At 38.9% G+C, this 18,430-nt stretch overlaps 1 protein-coding gene across 3 annotated transcripts; it reads left to right on the forward strand.

Annotated features, from left to right (window-relative positions):
• The first annotated feature begins 2,590 nt into the window (after positions 1–2,590).
• Positions 2,591–6,808, forward strand: LOC147633594 (cyclin-A1-4-like). 3 transcript variants are annotated; one of them, XM_086806714.1, is made up of 12 exons: positions 2,591–2,726; positions 3,203–3,616; positions 4,134–4,470; positions 4,610–4,743; positions 4,880–4,972; positions 5,122–5,255; positions 5,420–5,495; positions 5,584–5,660; positions 5,759–5,792; positions 5,903–6,052; positions 6,197–6,331; positions 6,461–6,808. In XM_086806714.1, the coding sequence occupies exons 2-12, from the start codon at positions 3,326–3,328 to the stop codon at positions 6,527–6,529; spliced, it is 1,530 nt and encodes a 509-aa protein (XP_086662840.1). In that variant the 5' UTR covers positions 2,591–2,726; positions 3,203–3,325; the 3' UTR covers positions 6,530–6,808. The 3 variants fall into 3 exon arrangements, with proteins under 3 accessions (XP_086662840.1, XP_086662841.1, XP_086662839.1); XM_086806715.1 differs by having other exon boundaries at positions 4,146–4,470; XM_086806713.1 differs by having other exon boundaries at positions 2,592–2,726; positions 3,194–3,616.
• The last annotated feature ends 11,622 nt before the right edge of the window (positions 6,809–18,430 follow it).

Consider the following 18,430-nt stretch of genomic DNA (forward strand, 5'->3'; position numbering starts at 1 on the left):
GCTTACTCAAGATTCATAGTCTTTTATTGTGTCTTCTAGATAGCGTGTCGCTCTTGAATTTTGAATTCTGCGATACCATGGTGCAGATACTCAAGAAGTTGTCGCTCCCTCATCGCTCTTGTATCCAAAGAGGATGGGTCGGAGATCACTTTTGGAATTGTGGGCCGAGGTACTTTATCATCTGAGCAGACTGAATTGGGAACTTCACCATCGATTTAAAGTGGATTCGTTGGATTGAGAAACTAAAGATGGTCCGCTTATTTTGGTTCATGGTGGGTACTCCCAGGCCAGACACAACTATGTGACCATAGAGGGAAACTGCATACCACGGAATCGCTGGGTATACGACCAAGTAATGCAAGTCTTACCTGCTGACAGAGTGGCTGTTATGGAACACAGCACAATCCAGAGTCTACCTCCCCTACCATTAGTCTTTCATATCTCAGAAACCACGGCGGAACTCCCATATTTCACCTATGTGGACCGCTCAAGTCTTATGCTTTAGTTGAGCCTAGGATTCTCTTTTATGAATGAATAAGACTAATTATATTAGTCTCAAATCTTTGTAATTGTCCTTGTAAATATTTGAGAAATAATGTGATTTTAAAGTTTTACTTTTAAAATCATGAGCGTAGTGTAAAGTATGAATCTCGTGATCCTAAATTTAATCTTGCGATGATAGTCAGGACAATCAGCCTCTTCTCCCCAATGCGCTATACATAGATACCCAGGAGAAGAAGCTTCTACTCAAACAGATGCAACCTCCCTTCTTTAAGGGGGAAGATTCAAAAATTGAGAAGGATGCTGAAGTATGGATGATTATTTCTCAGCTGCCGGTACTGGAGCGGTGTACCAGTCATGCTTGCACGATTTTGCCTCAATGGGGATGCTAAACTTTGGTGGAAGCAATGGTGCCGTGACAAGGGAGTCACCGAACACTCCCAAACATGGGATGACAGCAAGCAAGTTATGAAGGAGCGGTATCTCCCCCCATCTCATGAATCAAGATGAATGAGTTCTTTAGCCTCAAGTAGCTCAGTTTAACCCTAGAAGAATACTACTCGAAGTTTATCACTCTTCGGAAGTATATCCCATCCATGACCACCACCCAACAAGTAGCTCACTTCTGCCAAGGCTTAAATGAACCTTTGGATTCCTGCCTCGAAGCAATGAGGCCGAGCACATTGCAAGATGCTCTCATATGAGCAAAACCTCTTGTGAAGGAGCTGAAGTTTGGCAAAGCTAAGGCTCAGAAGAGATCTCACCTTGAATCAAACCCTAAGGATCAGTCTTACAAGAAGCCCCAGCAAAGTACTCCCTACTTTAGCTGAGGTTGGCAAACCAACTCCTTTGTTTCCCGCTCATATGCTGCTTCTTCTAGAGATGCCCTTGTGTGTTTCAATTGCAACGAGCCAAGACACTTTAAGGCCAACTGCCCCAAGCTAGCAACATCCCTTCCTCAAAGTGGTCGAGCAAATCAAGCCCGTGGAACCCCCATATACCAAGGTGCAAGAGGTGGTGGATGTGGCAGAGGTCGCGGAGCAGTTGCCCGCGCGGCCTATGCTATAAATGAAGAACCAACTTTGGAAATGGCTGAAGAAGAGCGTGCCACCATCCATGTGGCAGTAGAACATCAAGGTCCTAATCAACAATTTGGTGTTATTCAAACCCCAGCCACTCATCATGGTAAGCCATTTCAGCTTTTGATTGATTGCAGGCAGTACCCATTCATTTCTTTCTCCAAGGTGTTTACAAAAATTAAACTTGGGTCCATTTGATACTTTGGTACGCCCACTGATAGTGATGTACGAAGTATCGTTTTAGGGACAGGGACCAAACCCAAAGGACTGGAAGAGAGATTAAACCCAAAGGACTGGAAGAGAGATTAAACCCAAAGGACTGGAAGAGAGATTATAAGATATGATGTTGTCATGCATGGTCAGTAGTAGTAAACCCTTAGTGCAAGAGAGCGAGAGAGAGAGAGAGAGAGAGAGAGAGAGAGAGCTGATGGGAAGGTGCAACATCAACATCTTCCACTTAAGGCAAGAGGACTTTTTCCAAAGGAAAATTTTCTAAGGCTAAAAGTATATTTTCCAAAAAATCATTTGATTATCATAAGGTCCTTGTCCGGATAAGGCAACATGTTCATGTGTAGCCTTCAAGTTGTGAAGCCCAAAATTCTCAATCGTGTTTGCATGCCAAACATTTTATGTGCCTGCCCTATTGGAGCTCGACACCATTTTAGAATGATTTTAGGGCTTCCGTCGAGTGTGTAAATTTTGACATATGAAGCGAGTCTTACCCAAACTTCAAAGGGCATTTGCATTCAAACAAGGCGTTGAAAAATTTCTTTTCCCGCTGTCGACCAAACCTCTAGAGAATCGAAGCAAGATAGCCGTTCGATGGAGCGCAGTGGATGGTAGCGATGGGCAGGCATGAAAGACACGTGGCGGGCGGGAGGCGGAAATTCAAAAACGCTGTAGGATCCCCCCCTCCCGTTCTCTCTCTTCTCTCTACCACCAGTCTGCAAGCTTCTCTCTACCTCCCCCCCTCTCTCGCTCTCGCGCTCTCTCTCTCTCTCCGTCTCTCTCTTTCTTCTTCTGTTGTCTAGCTTTTGGTTCTACCGAAGAGGCTTCTGCATACATCACCCCCCCTCCCCCCTCTTGTTCTGTTCTTCTGCAGAGCTTTTCTTCGACAACTGGCTATGGCGAGCCCGCTCTGCTCAGGTTGCCCCTTCTGCCTAATCCTTTCTCTTGTTTCTGTTGTAGCATGCATTTGTCATGGCTAATCTAGGGTTGGCTTTCTGTTTTTCTTCCCTCCATAGTTTCTCTCGCATTCTAGGGTTTGCTGCATCGCCTTTTTCAGACTCTGCTTTCTCTGTATACCTGAACCTCGCGGGTCGCTGCATTGGCCCATGGTTTTCCATCTTGCATCGCACTCTCTTTCTGCGCATCTCAGATTCTAGCTTTTCTGCGTCCCATTGCTCAAGGATTGCTTTCTAATGCCTTACTGTGTTGGCATCTTGTCTTTCAGAGTTTGCTCCCTACTGCCGTTCGGTGCAGTGTGCACTCTAGGGTTTGCTGCATTTTGTCATTGTGTACGTTAGCTAGAGTGGCCACATCTTCTAGGGTTTGATCTCTCATGCCTCTGTCTCTTTAGGATTTACATCTCATTCCCATCTTGCTTATTGTAGGAGATGCAGGCATCGTTCTTGTTTGCGTTCAGCAGAAGCTGCGTGTAGAGGCAATTCCTGTGATTGTCAGAAGAGGGCTTTGCTGACTGCTGCTGGGCCATTTGGTGGATCTGGTTGTCGGGGCAGAAGGCGATGGCAGGAAGCGATGGCGAGCAAGTGATGAGGCGTTTGAGAGGAAGGGAAGTTCCCGTGTTACCGCCTGTCACCCGTTCTGCAGCTGCCCTAGCCTCTGCAGGGGGCCAGAACGAAAACCTTAGGAAGACCAAGGCAGCCACTAAGCGTGCAGCCATGGATGACAGTAACAAAGGAGTGGCAAGCAATGCGCCTGCACAGCATGCCAAGAAACGTGCTGCTCTTGCTAATTTGACAAACCACTCTAACTCTGTTTCTACTCGCCACTCTGGCCAAGCCTCAAAATCTCAGGTAGAAACTGTTTTGATTTTATTTGCTGGCAAGGCTTTTGACATGTATGGTGCAATTATCAAAGTGTGTACTTGTGCAATGTGCCGTCATCTAGGGCCATACATTTATGGGGTCCTTCATCTAGGGGTTGGTGTTTGGACTGTGTCATCATCTAGATCTGCACATGAATGCCTGCCTGCACATTGCTTGGAGTTAAAGTGTACTTGACATCTGCCTCTTCTAGTCTTGCCCTAGGTTTGTAAGTTTGCTAGCTGCACTGATGATTCTTGATATCCTTGCAGTTACACTGTGCTAGTTTCATTGGTGTGTACCCCAATTGTTTAGGGTTTGTACATTCATGGATGTTTTAACACATTCCGAGTCTGCATTTTGTAAATGTCTAGGGTAGAAAAGTTTGAGATCCACTGTCAAATCCTATCTAGTTGTTGCACTGTGCAATGTCAAGCATTGTGATCTTAGAAATTGGAATTTGCATGTGTAGTGGATGTTCTAGGCTTTTCCTGATTTTGATTTTCAGGCTGCTGTCCAGGTTGCTGTTGTGAATGGCAAAGCACGAGCTGTTGCTGCTCAGGTCAAGGAAGTCCAAGTTAGTCAAGCTGTTGTTGTTAAGGCTTTCCATGAGGGAAAACAAAACACTGGGAGGAGCTCCTTGGCAAACAGCTCTATCACATCCGAGAATGATGAAAATGTGTGCCCTGAGATGGAGACGACTGTGAGTTCGGTGGATATAGGGTCACAAGCTTTGGAAGCCCTTCAACCCAGCTACAATGAAAACAAGACAGTTGCATCACTGGAGCGGAAGACACAACACAGCCTGTATATCTCAAAAGAGTCCAAACCCCGGGCTAGGCAAGGTGGATAGATCTTTTACTTCTTTGTCATTTTTGATTAATCACCACTTCAATTTCTAGATGTTACCCGATTCTCCTGCTTCTGGGTGGTTTCCCTCTACCTGTGGTGAGATTGCTTTAAGCTATTGTGAATTTACTCCAGGTGGTTTATTTGAGGACCATATGGAAGGGGAGGGATGGTCTAGTAAGAACTACATGGATATTGATAGCCACAAAGACCCGCAAATGTGTAGTGCATATGCTGCTGACATCTATCACCTCCTTCGTATGGCTGAAGTGAGTGCAGGACATTCTGTTTTAGGGTTGCTTTATGGATCGAAACTCTTATCTCCTCATAAGTTTGAGATGGTGTGGGAATTCTGACCAGGGTTTTTATCTGTATTGCGTATATTTCTGGGGGCGTTGTTTGTAGTTGAAGCGAAGACCTATTGCAGATTTCATGGAAGCTGTTCAACAGGATATCAATCCCAGCATGAGGGGAATCCTTGTGGATTGGCTTGTTGAGGTGGATGAACATCAAAATTTTGTGTCATTTTAAGCTTCAGTTAATGCCCCTTTGTGATCTCTTTATTAAAGGACCCAATTTAGTTAGTATATTCATCTCCAACCTCCTTTTGTGTGAAATGACTGGTTAGACATGGATTTCTTTTGCAGGTGGCAGAGGAGTACAAACTTGTCCCAGATACTCTTTACTTGACGGTCTCCTATATTGATCGTTTTCTCTCTGGGAACTTGGTAACACGACAGCGGTTGCAGCTTCTGGGTGTTGCATGCATGCTCATAGCATCGTATGTATCTGTTTCAGCTTTCTTCTGGGTGTTGCATGCATGCTCATAGCATCGTATGTATCTGTTTCAGCTTTCATTCTGCTGCCCAAAATCATGGTTTCTTGTGCTTTTTCCCTCACTTTATCTGGGCTTAAACATGAATGTTACCATTCTTTCTTTATCAGGAAATATGAAGAGATCTGTGCCCCTCAAGTTGAAGAGTTTTGTTACATTACAGACAACACATACAACCGAGAAGAGGCAATTCAATAAGACTGTTCTTTAAATCATAAGATCAAGGTCTTAGTATGGCTCATTATTGAATCATGTAATTTGTCTCAATGTTTAGGTTTTGGAGATGGAAAGACGTGTCTTGAACCACTTGCATTTTGAGCTAACAGGACCAACAACCAAGAGTTTTCTCCGGTACGTTTGCTTTTTGATACAACAATATGCTGCTATGGATTAAGCTGTTTCAAAGTTGATGGTTTTAGCGGTGCTTTTGTCATCATTTTATTGAACAGGCGCTTTGTTCGAGCTGCGCAGGCAGGACAAAAGGTATATTTAAACTTTAATGCTGCATAACTGATGTTGACCTCGAATTTACTGGGATTATGTAACTGATGTTGACCCCAAATTTACTGCTTTTGTGCTGAATGATGCTCCAGACTCCAACCTTACAGCTAGAGTTTCTTGGGAATTACCTTGCTGAGTTAACCCTATTAGAGTATGGTTTTCTCCATTTCCTGCCATCAATGGTCGCTGGAGCTGCTGTCTTTATGGCAAAAGTGACTCTTAATCCCACATGCAATCCTTGGGTGAGAACTAAATTCAATGGCCTAAAATGAGACATCTTCTTTTGGTGGCTTAAGAATGAGGGCACATTACCTGGACCAGAGTGCTTGGGAAAGAAGCTAGATGTGTCAATTCTTACTCCTTTTTTTTTCCTTCCCATGCACCAGAATTCAACTTTACAACACTATTCAGGCTACAAGCCTTCTGAGCTTAAGGATTGTGTGAAAGCCATTCATGAGTTGCAAAAGAATACCACAAACTGCACCTTGCCGGCTATCCGAGAAAAGTACAGGCAGCACAAGGTATGCCAACTCAAAGTCCTTAAACCTATTCTTTGTCAAAGTTTTGGTAGTTGTTTTCATATGGATTTTCTCTGTTTTTGCAGTTGCAACCCTTGCAGTTTAAATGTGGATTTTCTCTGTTTTTTGCAGTTTAAATGTGTTGCAACCCTTGCAGCCCCAGCTGCTATACCCTCTGAATATTTCGATGACATTGAGTAAACATTTCTCTTTAAGGCTGCAGAGTGGGCTTCACGTGGAGTCTACGCAGAGTCCCCTAAGTCTTCTTCTTTATAAACACTCAGTCTTTCAAAACTCTGGCTAATTATTGAGAGCTTTCTCTTGAAGCTTATCTCAGCTAAAAATTGGTTACTTGTTATCACTTGTGATGATGCAGAATTGATTGGGGCCATCAAGTGGCTCCCTGCTCACCATTCTTGCTTATTGAGGCTTAACTTTGAGCTGTTGAACTGGCAAGCAATTTATTCGAAGTGCATATTTGTGGAAGAATCATGCTCTTGTTGCATTCTTAGTCATAACTACAAAGCTGACAGGCTTGGCCAATGATACAATGATACGAGTTCTCATAACTACAAAGCTGACAGGCTTGGCCAATGATACAATGATACGAGTTCTCAACGAACTCTTATCTACAACCATGACGCAAACTGAAACAATGAAAGAGTGTAACTAAATGTGGTGGCACACTAAATTGGCATTACTCTCTTCTGCCAGCCTTTGATGTAGCTGGATTTGCCCCCACCATAGCCTTGCAATTCCTAGTTTTCGCCCCATTGAAAGGTGAACATACTGAAGTGATATGGCTTTCAGTGTCTGGTCCTAATGCTCTCTCAAGGTGCCCGATGACTGGCCAAGAGCTGAGCGCTACACTTTTTATGAATTTTGATGCATGCTATTTATCCGAAACCCTTCTCTTTTGAAAATATTGGGAATGAGGAATCTGTTTGAGTGAAAGACTGCCAGTCTTCGGAAGCTTGAGTGAATCCCAGCACCTAAAGAAATGTCAACCATTGTGTCAGATATCAGACCTGCCGGTGAATGAAAAGTCAGCCTGTTAGAGCTTGCTCCTAGCAGTCCTGAAGGATGCTAAATTGACTACAGCAACTTGTTTTGCCAAGGTTAGAAATGTCGCAGCATGTGACGCACATTAGCTATGGACAGAAAATTCTCCTTTATCAGCACTTTGATGCAAGCTCCTGCACGTGAAGTCCTAGAGTTGTCCTCTGCCGTTAGCCTACCGACCTATCCTTATACCAGGCATCCCACTCTCCCTCCGTGTCTATTCCATCGCCTAAAAGAGACTTGTTTTTTTTTGAACAGAAAATGCTGTATTCCCTGTGTGATCACCCTTGCCCATCAATGAAAAACCAGGCGCCGGCTTGCCCAATTCTTACAAGGAAGTGAGATGTTTATTTGAGAGTCAGTTGCGTAAGCCTCCGCAAGGTGCTAGTAGTTCGGTGGTGTAAAAAAAAACTTTCATGATAGCCATTATGTTAAATGTTTATGTGCACTTCATCAACGTATTGCACTAATCTTTTGTAAGACTGGAGTATATGAAGCAATCTTGCTTTGTGTTTAATGCTAAATAGGAAAAGCTTACAGATTTCATGGACATATTTTCTTAAGGCTAGCAATGGAGACTACCATTTTTAAGTTTGGTTGGTTTAGTGTGAAAAGTAGTTACTTGTATAGAAGTTATTGTTGATTATTATTTTGGAGAGTTTTTTTTGGGGGCTTGTATACGTGAATTGAATTTTGCTTGCTTGATGGATGTATGTTAGATATGATAGTTTGTAAGCTTTTTACTTTCATTAACTTCTACTTCTTCTCTCGTCTTATGTGAGAAACACATCATGAAAGACCATCTCTATTTGTTTTTATCCAGTGAAGAGTATTCTATTTTCCTCTTATCAATAAGAAACATTTTGGTGTGACAACCAAGTTGAAAATTGGGTGGGAGGTCATCCATTCTAGTTATGTTCATGCTAGTGCATGTTTAATTTGATGTTTTCTCAAATTGGTCTAGTCATCTAGATCTTAAAACCTTAAGGTGATGAAGAATTTTTGGTTTATCAATATTGTGAAAATCTCCTAGTGCTATGCTTGGCTCCACTTTTCTTAACTCTCTCTTGGTACTAACTTGTTTGCTTTTTGTTAGCTCAAAGGTTGAGCTTATTCATATTTTCTTGGCTCAAAGGCTCAACTTGGCTTGGCTTCTCTCTTGGCTTAGAGGTTACACTTCAATTGATGGCTCTGATACTATGTTGGAAATTGGGTGGGGGATTAACTCTCAGGAGCACACCCATCCTAGGTGTGTTCATGCCAGTGCTCGCGCTTAATTGGAGGTTTTCACAAATTGGTCTAGCCATCTAGATCCTAAAACCTTAAGTTGATGGAAGATCTTTGGTCTATCCACTTTTTGGAAATCTCTTCGTGCTATGCGTAGTATCGCTTTTCTCAATAGGAGTGTGGATGTGATGGACTACTTAATATACATTTGGAAGTTGTATTTGTGATTTGAATGCAAGGCTCAACGACATATGCTCGGTGAGGCTAAGGTAAGCTCTTGATTTTAACATATTTAGTGTTGTCTGGGACTAACTTAGAGCCTATCTTTGTTGATCTATTCATTCTAAGCCATTGGGATCACCTAACTACTGCTTGGTGTTAGTTAGAAGGTTACACATTGAAAAACATATAGTATATGTGTAGTTGATTTTGATTTGTAGTTTATTTGTATAAGGGCATTTAAATTGCATCTCTTGGAATAACAAAATCTCGGTTTCTTGATAATTTACATGATTTTGGAGCTAAAAGAAGACTTAGATTGAGAGATATGTAATTTTTGCTTATGTAATTTATATTCAAAAAATTTTTAATGCATTATTTGAATTGATAGCTTAGAAGCATGCAAATTCAACAAAAACTATCAAAAAATATTTACTTGTATTATGATCATTAACTAAGACTAGGATTCTTAATCATTCTTTATCAAATTTGAAAAATCTCGAAAACCTTAAAAATCAAGCCAAACGAGCTCTCGATATGAGTTCATAGTCCCACGAAAAAAGAGACAAATGTCAATCAATACACATGTGTTTGGATATGTGAGTCATGAGTTTAGAGATGTGAGTCAACTAGACATAAGTCAAGTAAACGTGTGTCTAGAGGTAGGTTTACTTAATATTATACTAATTAATTATTATTATGTTAGGGATTTATAAGGATATATTTATTCATGTAATTTGTTGCTCATATAATGTATCAATTATAATTTTTAAGAAAAAATAACGTTCTTTGTAATTATTGGGTCATGATAGTTAATTATTGTCGAGCACACACCAATCTTGTCGTATGCTTAGTGTTGTATAAACTTTTGTGAGCCTCAAGTAGGTCTATTTTATAAAAATAAAGTGTGAGCTTAGTTCATACAAATAGGATGTGAGCTTAGAGACCTGAGTATGGAAGTGTAATTTAATACATGTGAACATAGATACATGAGCTTAAAAAACAAAAAAAATAGAATCTCAAAACCATTTTTTGGGATAAAAAGGAGTATTTATATAGCTTTAATAGTTTAGATGCATCTAAAATCTTTTTTCAAACTTTCTTCAAAAGCATTAAAAGCTATTAATATGAACCAATTGGAAATAATAATTCAATTGATTATAGTGTATTAAGCACTCTTTGTTCAAGTCAAGAGTTTATCTTAGCCTTGTTTAAGCATGCATTTTTGGGACTTACCTTTGAGTCGTAAACGTAACTTTTCAAAGGGTGTCTTAGCTCGTTCATTGCATCCTCACTCCATTGTCACACTAGAATGCTTCCTTAATGGGGTGGGGAGAGAGCTTTATTTGCCTTGATAGAAACACAACAAGAGATATGTCTTTGTGGTGGTTCTCTCTCACAAAATAGGTGGGGAATGAGAGAGAAGAGAGCTTTATATGTTTTGATGGAAACAACAAGAGATATGTCTTCATGGTGGTCCTCTCTCATGGCATACAAGCAAGGAAATGGTTATGTATTACTTATTGAAAAAAAATGGCTTACATATAAGTGACTAGTTTTCACACTAGGTCGATCAAACTTAATGGTTTGGCCTCTATTACTAGTCTTAAGCAACTATGCATACTAAGTTTGTAGATTTTTTCTATTTAACATTAAGTGCATGCTAATGTTGTTTTATATGTTTCAGCACAATCTTACCAAAGTTAATGTTTATTTGTGAAAGTAAGATCGTAAAACTCCTTATCACAATAGGTCAAATTAATTGAAACCATGTTAACCAATGGAGTGGTTGACATACTCTCCTTTGTAATGGTGATGACCACGTCCTCGCATCCCCCAAGTCAATAGTGACGTCATTACATGGGTGAAAAGTGTAAATAGTCGAGGATATGCCATTAAGTTGATGACAGAGGTTAAGTGGGACCGATCCACAATTGGTGGGTGCAATGCTAAGTGATGAAAAGATTTGGGTAACCTTGATGGTAGGTATCTTGTTGAGGCAGTATGGAAAGTGATTTGCGATGTAGAGACTCTTCATGCCAAGCCTCTGTTTGTTGAGAAATTGGTGTGGACCCTTCAACATGAGGTAGTGGGTAGAAGTGGGTGGTAGTCCAGATCTGTATGGTATGACATAAGAGTACGTCTCGGTCTCATGTGATGTTGAGAGATGAGGATTCTTTATAGTGATAACGTTAACCACCATCATGAGATTATATTGGTGATAAAATGGATTTGAAGCAGAGGTTATATACATTAAAGTATCCATTTTATGTTGGTGATAAAATGGATTTGAAGCAGAGGTTATATACATTAAAGTATCCATTTTATGTTGGTGATAAAATGGACTTGAAGTAGAGGTTATATACATTGAAGTATTTTGGAGGTACTTACAAGGTAGAGGGTTCACCAAGCGATGGATTACCATGGGCGAGGCTTGCACCCCCACCATGGTCGCCTCATCTAGAGATGTACTTGGAAGGTTGGCATTGTGACAAGGTTAGTTGCAAGTGCATGTGTTTGTGTGTGACATGAGATGTGAGAAGTGAAAAAAAAAGTGATGTTGTAGAGAAATATGCAGGTGATATACATGGGCAATGGGCGGAAAGTGTACATGTGTATTTCTAAAATAAAGACTTCTTCAACGTAACTGCTTTCTTCGACTCTCTTGGTTGCTTTGTTTGACATTTACTTGACATCCCTTTTCTTCGAGAATCAAGATCATTAGATTGTTTTAGGCATGGCAACAGACTTTGTACCTGCCCAGTTATAAAGAAGCTAGGTGACGTCTGTGGCTTGAGGGATTTGGCATTGTCGATGCGTGAGTACTTTGGATAGAGGTAGTGTGGATCAATGAAAGGAAGGGAGGGAGAGGAGACTCGTTTACATGGAGTCTAGAGACATGTAGACATAATTTACATGGAGTCTAAGACATAGAAGGAGCCATGAAAGCTTGCTACACCAGACATGATTAGTATTGATCAAAAGTGATTATGACTTATTTACAATTAGGGTTTATAATTGTCTTTTATACCTATGCCCCATGTTCACACTCACTTATTCATTGGACCATGCCCATGGCCCCTTTATTGGTCCATTGCCCTTTACAAGTCCTTTGTCCATGATCCCATTGATACGGGACCTCAATACTTTTTGAAGAATAATTCAAAACTCACATAAACATCAAGAACTAAACTATAGAATTGAATTCAAATTAATAGGATTGAGCATAAATTGAAATAAAAACAAGAAATAGAACAGACATCAGCTTCAACATGGTATTGGGTGTAAAAGTTCCCCTCCAAGAAGTGTTGGCATTCTCCCACTTCTTGGGTATTTATGTCTGTATTCACAAAAATAGTCCACATGCCAAAATAGTTGCATGCTTGTATGGGCTTGCCCTTTACATAAAAAATAGGAGTTGCTTTTTATCCGAAAGCTTAAATAAATCTTTCCTATCCAAATCACTAAGGACAAATACTTATAAACTCCTAAGAGCTAATTCACGTGCAAACAAATTAATAGGTCCATGCTCTTGTATAACAAAAGTAGACGGCCAACAAAAATTCAAAAATATCTCGTATTAAATACCACGACCAAAATACCAAAATCATTGGCTATCCCGCCAAAGCCAAAATACTAAAGGGAAAAACCTTCCCGATAATTGCTCATGCCAAATCACCGCCATCATGTCCCAGCTATACCGGATTATGAGAAAAATGCTTGTCAATCTCACCAATCTATAGGTTGTCCATTCAAACACATTACACATTAGCAACACTTGCTAAAATTACACAACAACACATAAGCATTAAATCTAACACTTAATTCCCAACACCCCTAAATTCATATGTCCTACACATGGAAATTTTGGAATCACCCAAGTGTCATGCTACGAACATAGTGGTAATTAAGCATCCCCAATTAGCCATAGGAGGGATGGATGAACAAACCGTAACATCCCTCCTGCCTGCATCATATCAACTTGCTTGTGTTTAAAAGTAAGTTTGGATAGGCGCGAAGGCATCCATCTAAGAAATGGCAATAGAGTCAATTTGTTCTTGAAGTGTGGGGTGTTGTAGTAAATCTGCCATAACTGAAACTAAAGAAATAACAAATATTTGTGATGAGAAGAATGGTAGAGAATGCATATCTTATTGTTGTAATGTCGGAATTATCTGTCAAAAATTTTTTAACACTCCAAAGACATGTGAATCTATATAGAATTTTTCTTCATACGAAATATAAACTTCTTAAATCAAATATTTAAGAAAGGACAAAGATAACAATAAAGGTTAGATTCTAGAGTGGCTATTGCAATAGTACCGAAAATAATAATCAAGTGAAACTTGACATCATAAAAACAATAAAATATCAACTAATTATTGATATCAAAGTTGGAGAAACTTATCTTGAGTTGAAAAGCTGTTTGCTATTAAAGAAAAATAGAATTTAAAATAATAATTATAACAAGTTCAATAATAAACTTTATAATCCTATAGTAATGTGGATGTGATCAGGTACAATTACTTTCTCGGGTATTAACTTAGTTTTAAGGTAATGAAGTTGAGTAATAAATTCCTCATCATATATTGATGAGTCATCCTCTATGTTATATCCCCGAATGATGTTTATTTGTTCCACGAAGACAAAACAAATGTTTAGAGAGAAAACCCTAGTGTTCCCAATGGGTATCATGAGACGAAACATTCTTCATAGTCACGTATCCAAATCTTTGACCATTCGTCATCTTGTTGATTATTGAAGATCCGTAGTAGCTGCTAAAAAAGAGCGCCATTTCGTTTGGATAAATATGCTAGACCGCTACACTTTGCCATGAGTCATAGGAGTTCCGAAGGTGGATAGGGGTTATGAGGAGATGCCTGAGTCATAATGCTATAGACATAAAAAATTTGGTAGTCAAAACTTTTTAGAATAGATAATCCATGGAGATCTACACTTTTTACAACTATTTTTCTTGGTCTCCTTCGGGAGGTTTTTGATTGGATGTTAGATTGTAAATAAACAATAGACAAAATTTACTTTCAATACATTCAAAATTTAAGCACAATATATATGAACATGGATATAATGAATGACTAGTATCAATTCTAACAACCTTGATTGATAAAACAAAAATATGAGTTTAACTATTTCACTGAAACTCGTTCTTTAAGAACAATATAAAAAGTTCAAGTCATAGGCGAGTAAATGTGAAATGAAATTACTGGGAAAGGTCATATGTGATTGCTTAAGTTCATAAAGAAGGTTTCTAAACTAAAGAGGACTTGGGTTTGTACAATCTTTCAATGAAAGAGTTATGATCATGCACTTATGTTCGTGGAGTTCCATGCAAACTCACGTACACAAAGAGAACATGATAAAATTTCTAACATATCTTCTAGTGTCTCTAATTCAAACTAGGCCAAATTAAATAAACTTGTACATGTTTTTCTTTCTAGCAATGGATAAAATTTATGGCATTATTTAATTGAATTCTTGTATAAGAACGTTCATAAGGTACATAGGGAATGTGTCGATCAACTTGAAGAGGACAACATTATGGAAAGTCTCTAGTAGGTTTGTTCTTAGCCTCTCATAATGGAAAAATTTTGCTAATGGTTCCACCACCTCTTGATTTTAGAAGGTCATGACTCATGCTTTCGCAAAGGAAATAAGCGTGTACATACGTATACATATTACAAAGGACAAGGCTTACTTACTTTTTTTTAAAAATAACTTCATAAACTTAAAGCTTACTAAAGCTTTGACCAAACTTTAATGTAAAACTTTCGAAAGATTTCAAAGAAAGCTAGTCCACGGCTAATCATGGAGCTAAGGGAAAAAAATGAAACCTAGGACAAAGGTTGAAATTTTAGCTTTGAGGGGTTTTGAGGTTAAGAGATATAAGCTTTCAACGCTTATATATATGTATATATATATATATATATATATATAAAACTTTTGAGAGTTGTAAGATTTATAAGCTTATAACTATAATAAACCTTTAATATATATATATATATATATATATATATATATATATATATATAAGGCTTTAAGTAAAGCTTAATGTTAAGCTTTCAAATGAAGCTTTCTCCTCTGCCTTCGTACCCACCAACAGTGCATACAGAAGAAGGGTTATTTGGAATGAAAGTGTGAGCAAGTATACGGCTCCAGGTGCACGGAGGTGAAAAGGGGAGGAGATGGAGAATTAGGGGTTTCCTTACGCGCACAGGACATGGGCTCTGACAAGGGATTGGACATTGCAGACTCTCTGCGCGTCTTAGCTGGAGAGAATAATAGTGGAGGAGGACGATGGGGTTAGACCCCTGAAAAGACAAGCCAAGTTCGAACCAACGCGGGAATTTCCTGTACACATGGAAATTGTACAGTATGAAACCTATGCCGAGAAAGTCCAGCATGTTGAGATCTCAAGCTCAACATGAGCTGACACACAGATACTGTAAAAAGATAACAGTAAAGACTTGGAAATCCAGTGGTGCTTGCAGGCTGAACATATTCTTGTGGAGAATCTTGTATCAGAAACTTCCTATTAGAGAGGTGACTGCTAAATGGAGTGATGGTAACCCTTGGTGCCCAAGATGTAAAAATCATAAGGAGTCACTAAAGCATGCACTTTGGGAATGCAAGGAAGTTCATGCTATCTGGGTTAAGATAGACAAAGCACACTATAAGGGCCTATGTACTTGCTGGAATTTGGGAACTCAGGAATACCATAACCCACATGGGTTATAGAAGAATCTTGGAGTATAGTAGGGAGAAGGTAAGGAATATGCTGATACAAGCCTGTCACCTAGCAAGCCGTAATGGTGGATATAAGAGAGTTGTAATTGTTGCTAGAACTTTGATTAAAAAATTAGCAGCATCAGTTAAGATGTAACCTGTAACCTCTAGGTGGTGTATCCACTCATTTTGGATACCAATATAATCTTCCTTTGCATTGAAAAAAGAAAAAAATCAGTGCATACACAAGAAAGGAACGATAAAGCTTTCGTCTTAAACTTTAACTAAAGGTCTTTAAAGAAAAAACGAAAGCTTTTTAACAAGACTCTTCTTCACACGGCTGTGCCCGCCGCTAGCGCATAAGGCCTTAAAAAAAAAACTCTAAAAATTTAAGCTTAAAAAAATTAATTTAACCAAAGCTTTATAATAAAGCTTTTTTTATACAAGCCTCTTGGTGGAAGTGAGAGAGAAAGGGAAAGAAATTGTTTAAAGTTTGGATTTCCCACCAATCTATCCTTGATTAATATTTTTAATTCCAAAGTTAATTAGACAGTAAACTCCAAATCAAGCTACTATCTCAAATTAATTTATGAAAAATATCCACCTTCCAATTTGGATTTTTGCCATGATCAAGGGTTTAGCAATTGGAAAATTAGGCTAAAGCCTCTTCTAATTGGTGATTCTATCCATACTGTCAGATCATTAAGAGGCTAGGAATTGAGAAAAACCATTTTTCTTTAAGAAGAAGGGTTTTGGGCTTCACAAAAGTGGGTTTTGATCAATTAAACCATAGCCCTTGATCTAAGTATTCATCCAATGCCTCAAGTGAGTGGCTCAAGTGGCTCATAAATTTTCCATGAACCTTCCACTCTTTGTCCATGAGTTCTTGAGTATTTGTCTTCTTTACCTTTGAATTTTAGTGAGCTTCTCCCTATTCTTCAATTTTAGTGAGCTTTCCCCTATTCTTCAAATCCAAGTACTTTGAATTTGGTTTAGCCTAGTTTTTGATGGTTTTTGTGATTTTTGATCTTCATGGGATGTGATTAATGATATTAATACTAATTAAGGTTATGATGTAAGTATTTAAATGTTTTTTGATTATTTTTTGATGGTGCTTCTAATCTACCAATTTAGACAATACATGAAAAAATTATGAATTCATGAACAAAAAATGATTATCCCATTCATGCTAATGGAGCTCAATGCTCAAGTCTTTGGATTAGATTATTCCACTCCTAATCACAATTGCTAAGCTAGTCCTTGGATTATTCTACTACTTATCATAATTGCTAAGCTAGTCCTTAGATCAAACCAATGAAATCTAAGCCCCAAGTTTATGTAAAATTAGCAAAGAACCATGGTTTTTTCCTTCCAAAATAGATGAAAGTAGAATGCTTTAATGCAAATGAACTTCAAAGAACAATAAAAAGCAATACATAAATGCATACAAGGCTCTAAAACCATGTTTTTTTGGGTTTGTGACCTCCTAAGAAACACTGGATAATATTGGGTAGTTCTAATAGCTTGGAATGGATAGAAAAATGGAGCTAAACCCTAGGTAGTGCCAAATATGTTCAAGTCGAGAGCTTATCTAAGCCTTGACATGCCATCGAGCTACAAATGCAGCTTCCCAATATGGGGGGACTAGCTCGCCCATATCACATCCTTGCTCCATTGTTACCCCACTGAAATGCGTAGTGGAATGGGTTGAAGGGATAGCACTCCATGCCTTGATGGAGGAAATGACGATTCTTTTCTGACAATAGTAAAGAGGAATGTAGGGGAAGCTAATGCAAGAAGAAAACCTACAATCAGACTATCTAGCATGCATCCACCAAGATTTAATGATATACAAGCAAGCAAGAAGAGGAAAGAGGAGAGCTCACACAAGTAAACTATTACAAAGGAATGATTTTGTATTTATTATTATATAAAAAAATGACTTGTATACAAGTGAATTATTTAGGATGGCCAAACTTTAAAATGCTATGGCTTTTATAACTAGTGACTTATATAAAAGTGACTTATTTTTTTCATTAGACTGGCCAAACTTTAAAATGGTCCGGCCTTTATAACCAGTCTTAAGTAACTATGCACATAGTCTATTCACTTTCCCTATGGTAAGGCTGCTTTATATGTTCAAGCATTTTCATATAAAAGTTAATGCCCAGTAACGTTTATAAGGTTTACGGTAGGTCAGGTGGGCCGAAACCATGTTAACCAACAAAGTGGTTTACACTTCCTCCAAACCCACCAAACCTTTAATCTCAACAACTGGCTCTAGTACTCACAGCAAAGGGCTCCCCTATTAAGAAGAATCCTTCAGATCCACCTCAAGCAAGGAGATTTCGGAAAAAATGACCCAACAAAGCACAAACATGAGTAGAGGAAAAATGGAACACCTAGAAACAAGAGACATCCCACACGGTCCTCCGAGCTCTAGATTCAAAGGTTAGACTCCTTTGGATCCACCTTAAGCGAGGAGATTTGGGAAGAACTGAGCTAGCAAAACATAAATATAAGCAGATGAATAGTGGGAACACCTAGAACCAAGATCCACCACAGTTCTTTGAGCTTCAGATTCATCAATAATTGGCTTTGTAACTTATAGCACCATAAAGTTAATGAAAAGGGTATTAAATTTATCTATTTTTGGACAAAGCTCTAGTGAAGGGAGCGAAAGAACAAGACCAAGAACCTCAAGGTTCACCTCCTCCTTTGGAAGTGGTCAAACCATGTTGGATGCCACAGTGTTTTAAACATTTAGTGTCGATCCTGAGTTGGGATTATTCAAGCCAACCCACAACTGACAACAAGCAAGCAAAAAATGACAGCTACAATAATCGAGAC

Source organism: Cibotium barometz, chromosome 12 (assembly GCF_041138505.1).
Source record: "Cibotium barometz isolate CiBa-2024 chromosome 12, ASM4113850v1, whole genome shotgun sequence".
Taxonomy (NCBI): Eukaryota; Viridiplantae; Streptophyta; class Polypodiopsida; order Cyatheales; family Cibotiaceae; genus Cibotium; species Cibotium barometz.

Bases quoted from the DNA above. Each gene is read 5' to 3' on its own strand.
- LOC147633594 (XM_086806714.1), top strand. From the start codon at position 3,326: ATGGCAGGAAGCGATGGCGAGCAAGTGATGAGGCGTTTGAGAGGAAGG. The intron at 4,744-4,879 runs GTGAGTGCAGGA...CGTTGTTTGTAG, and splicing joins ACCTCCTTCGTATGGCTGAA to TTGAAGCGAAGACCTATTGC. The intron at 4,973-5,121 runs GTGGATGAACAT...TTTCTTTTGCAG, and splicing joins TTGTGGATTGGCTTGTTGAG to GTGGCAGAGGAGTACAAACT.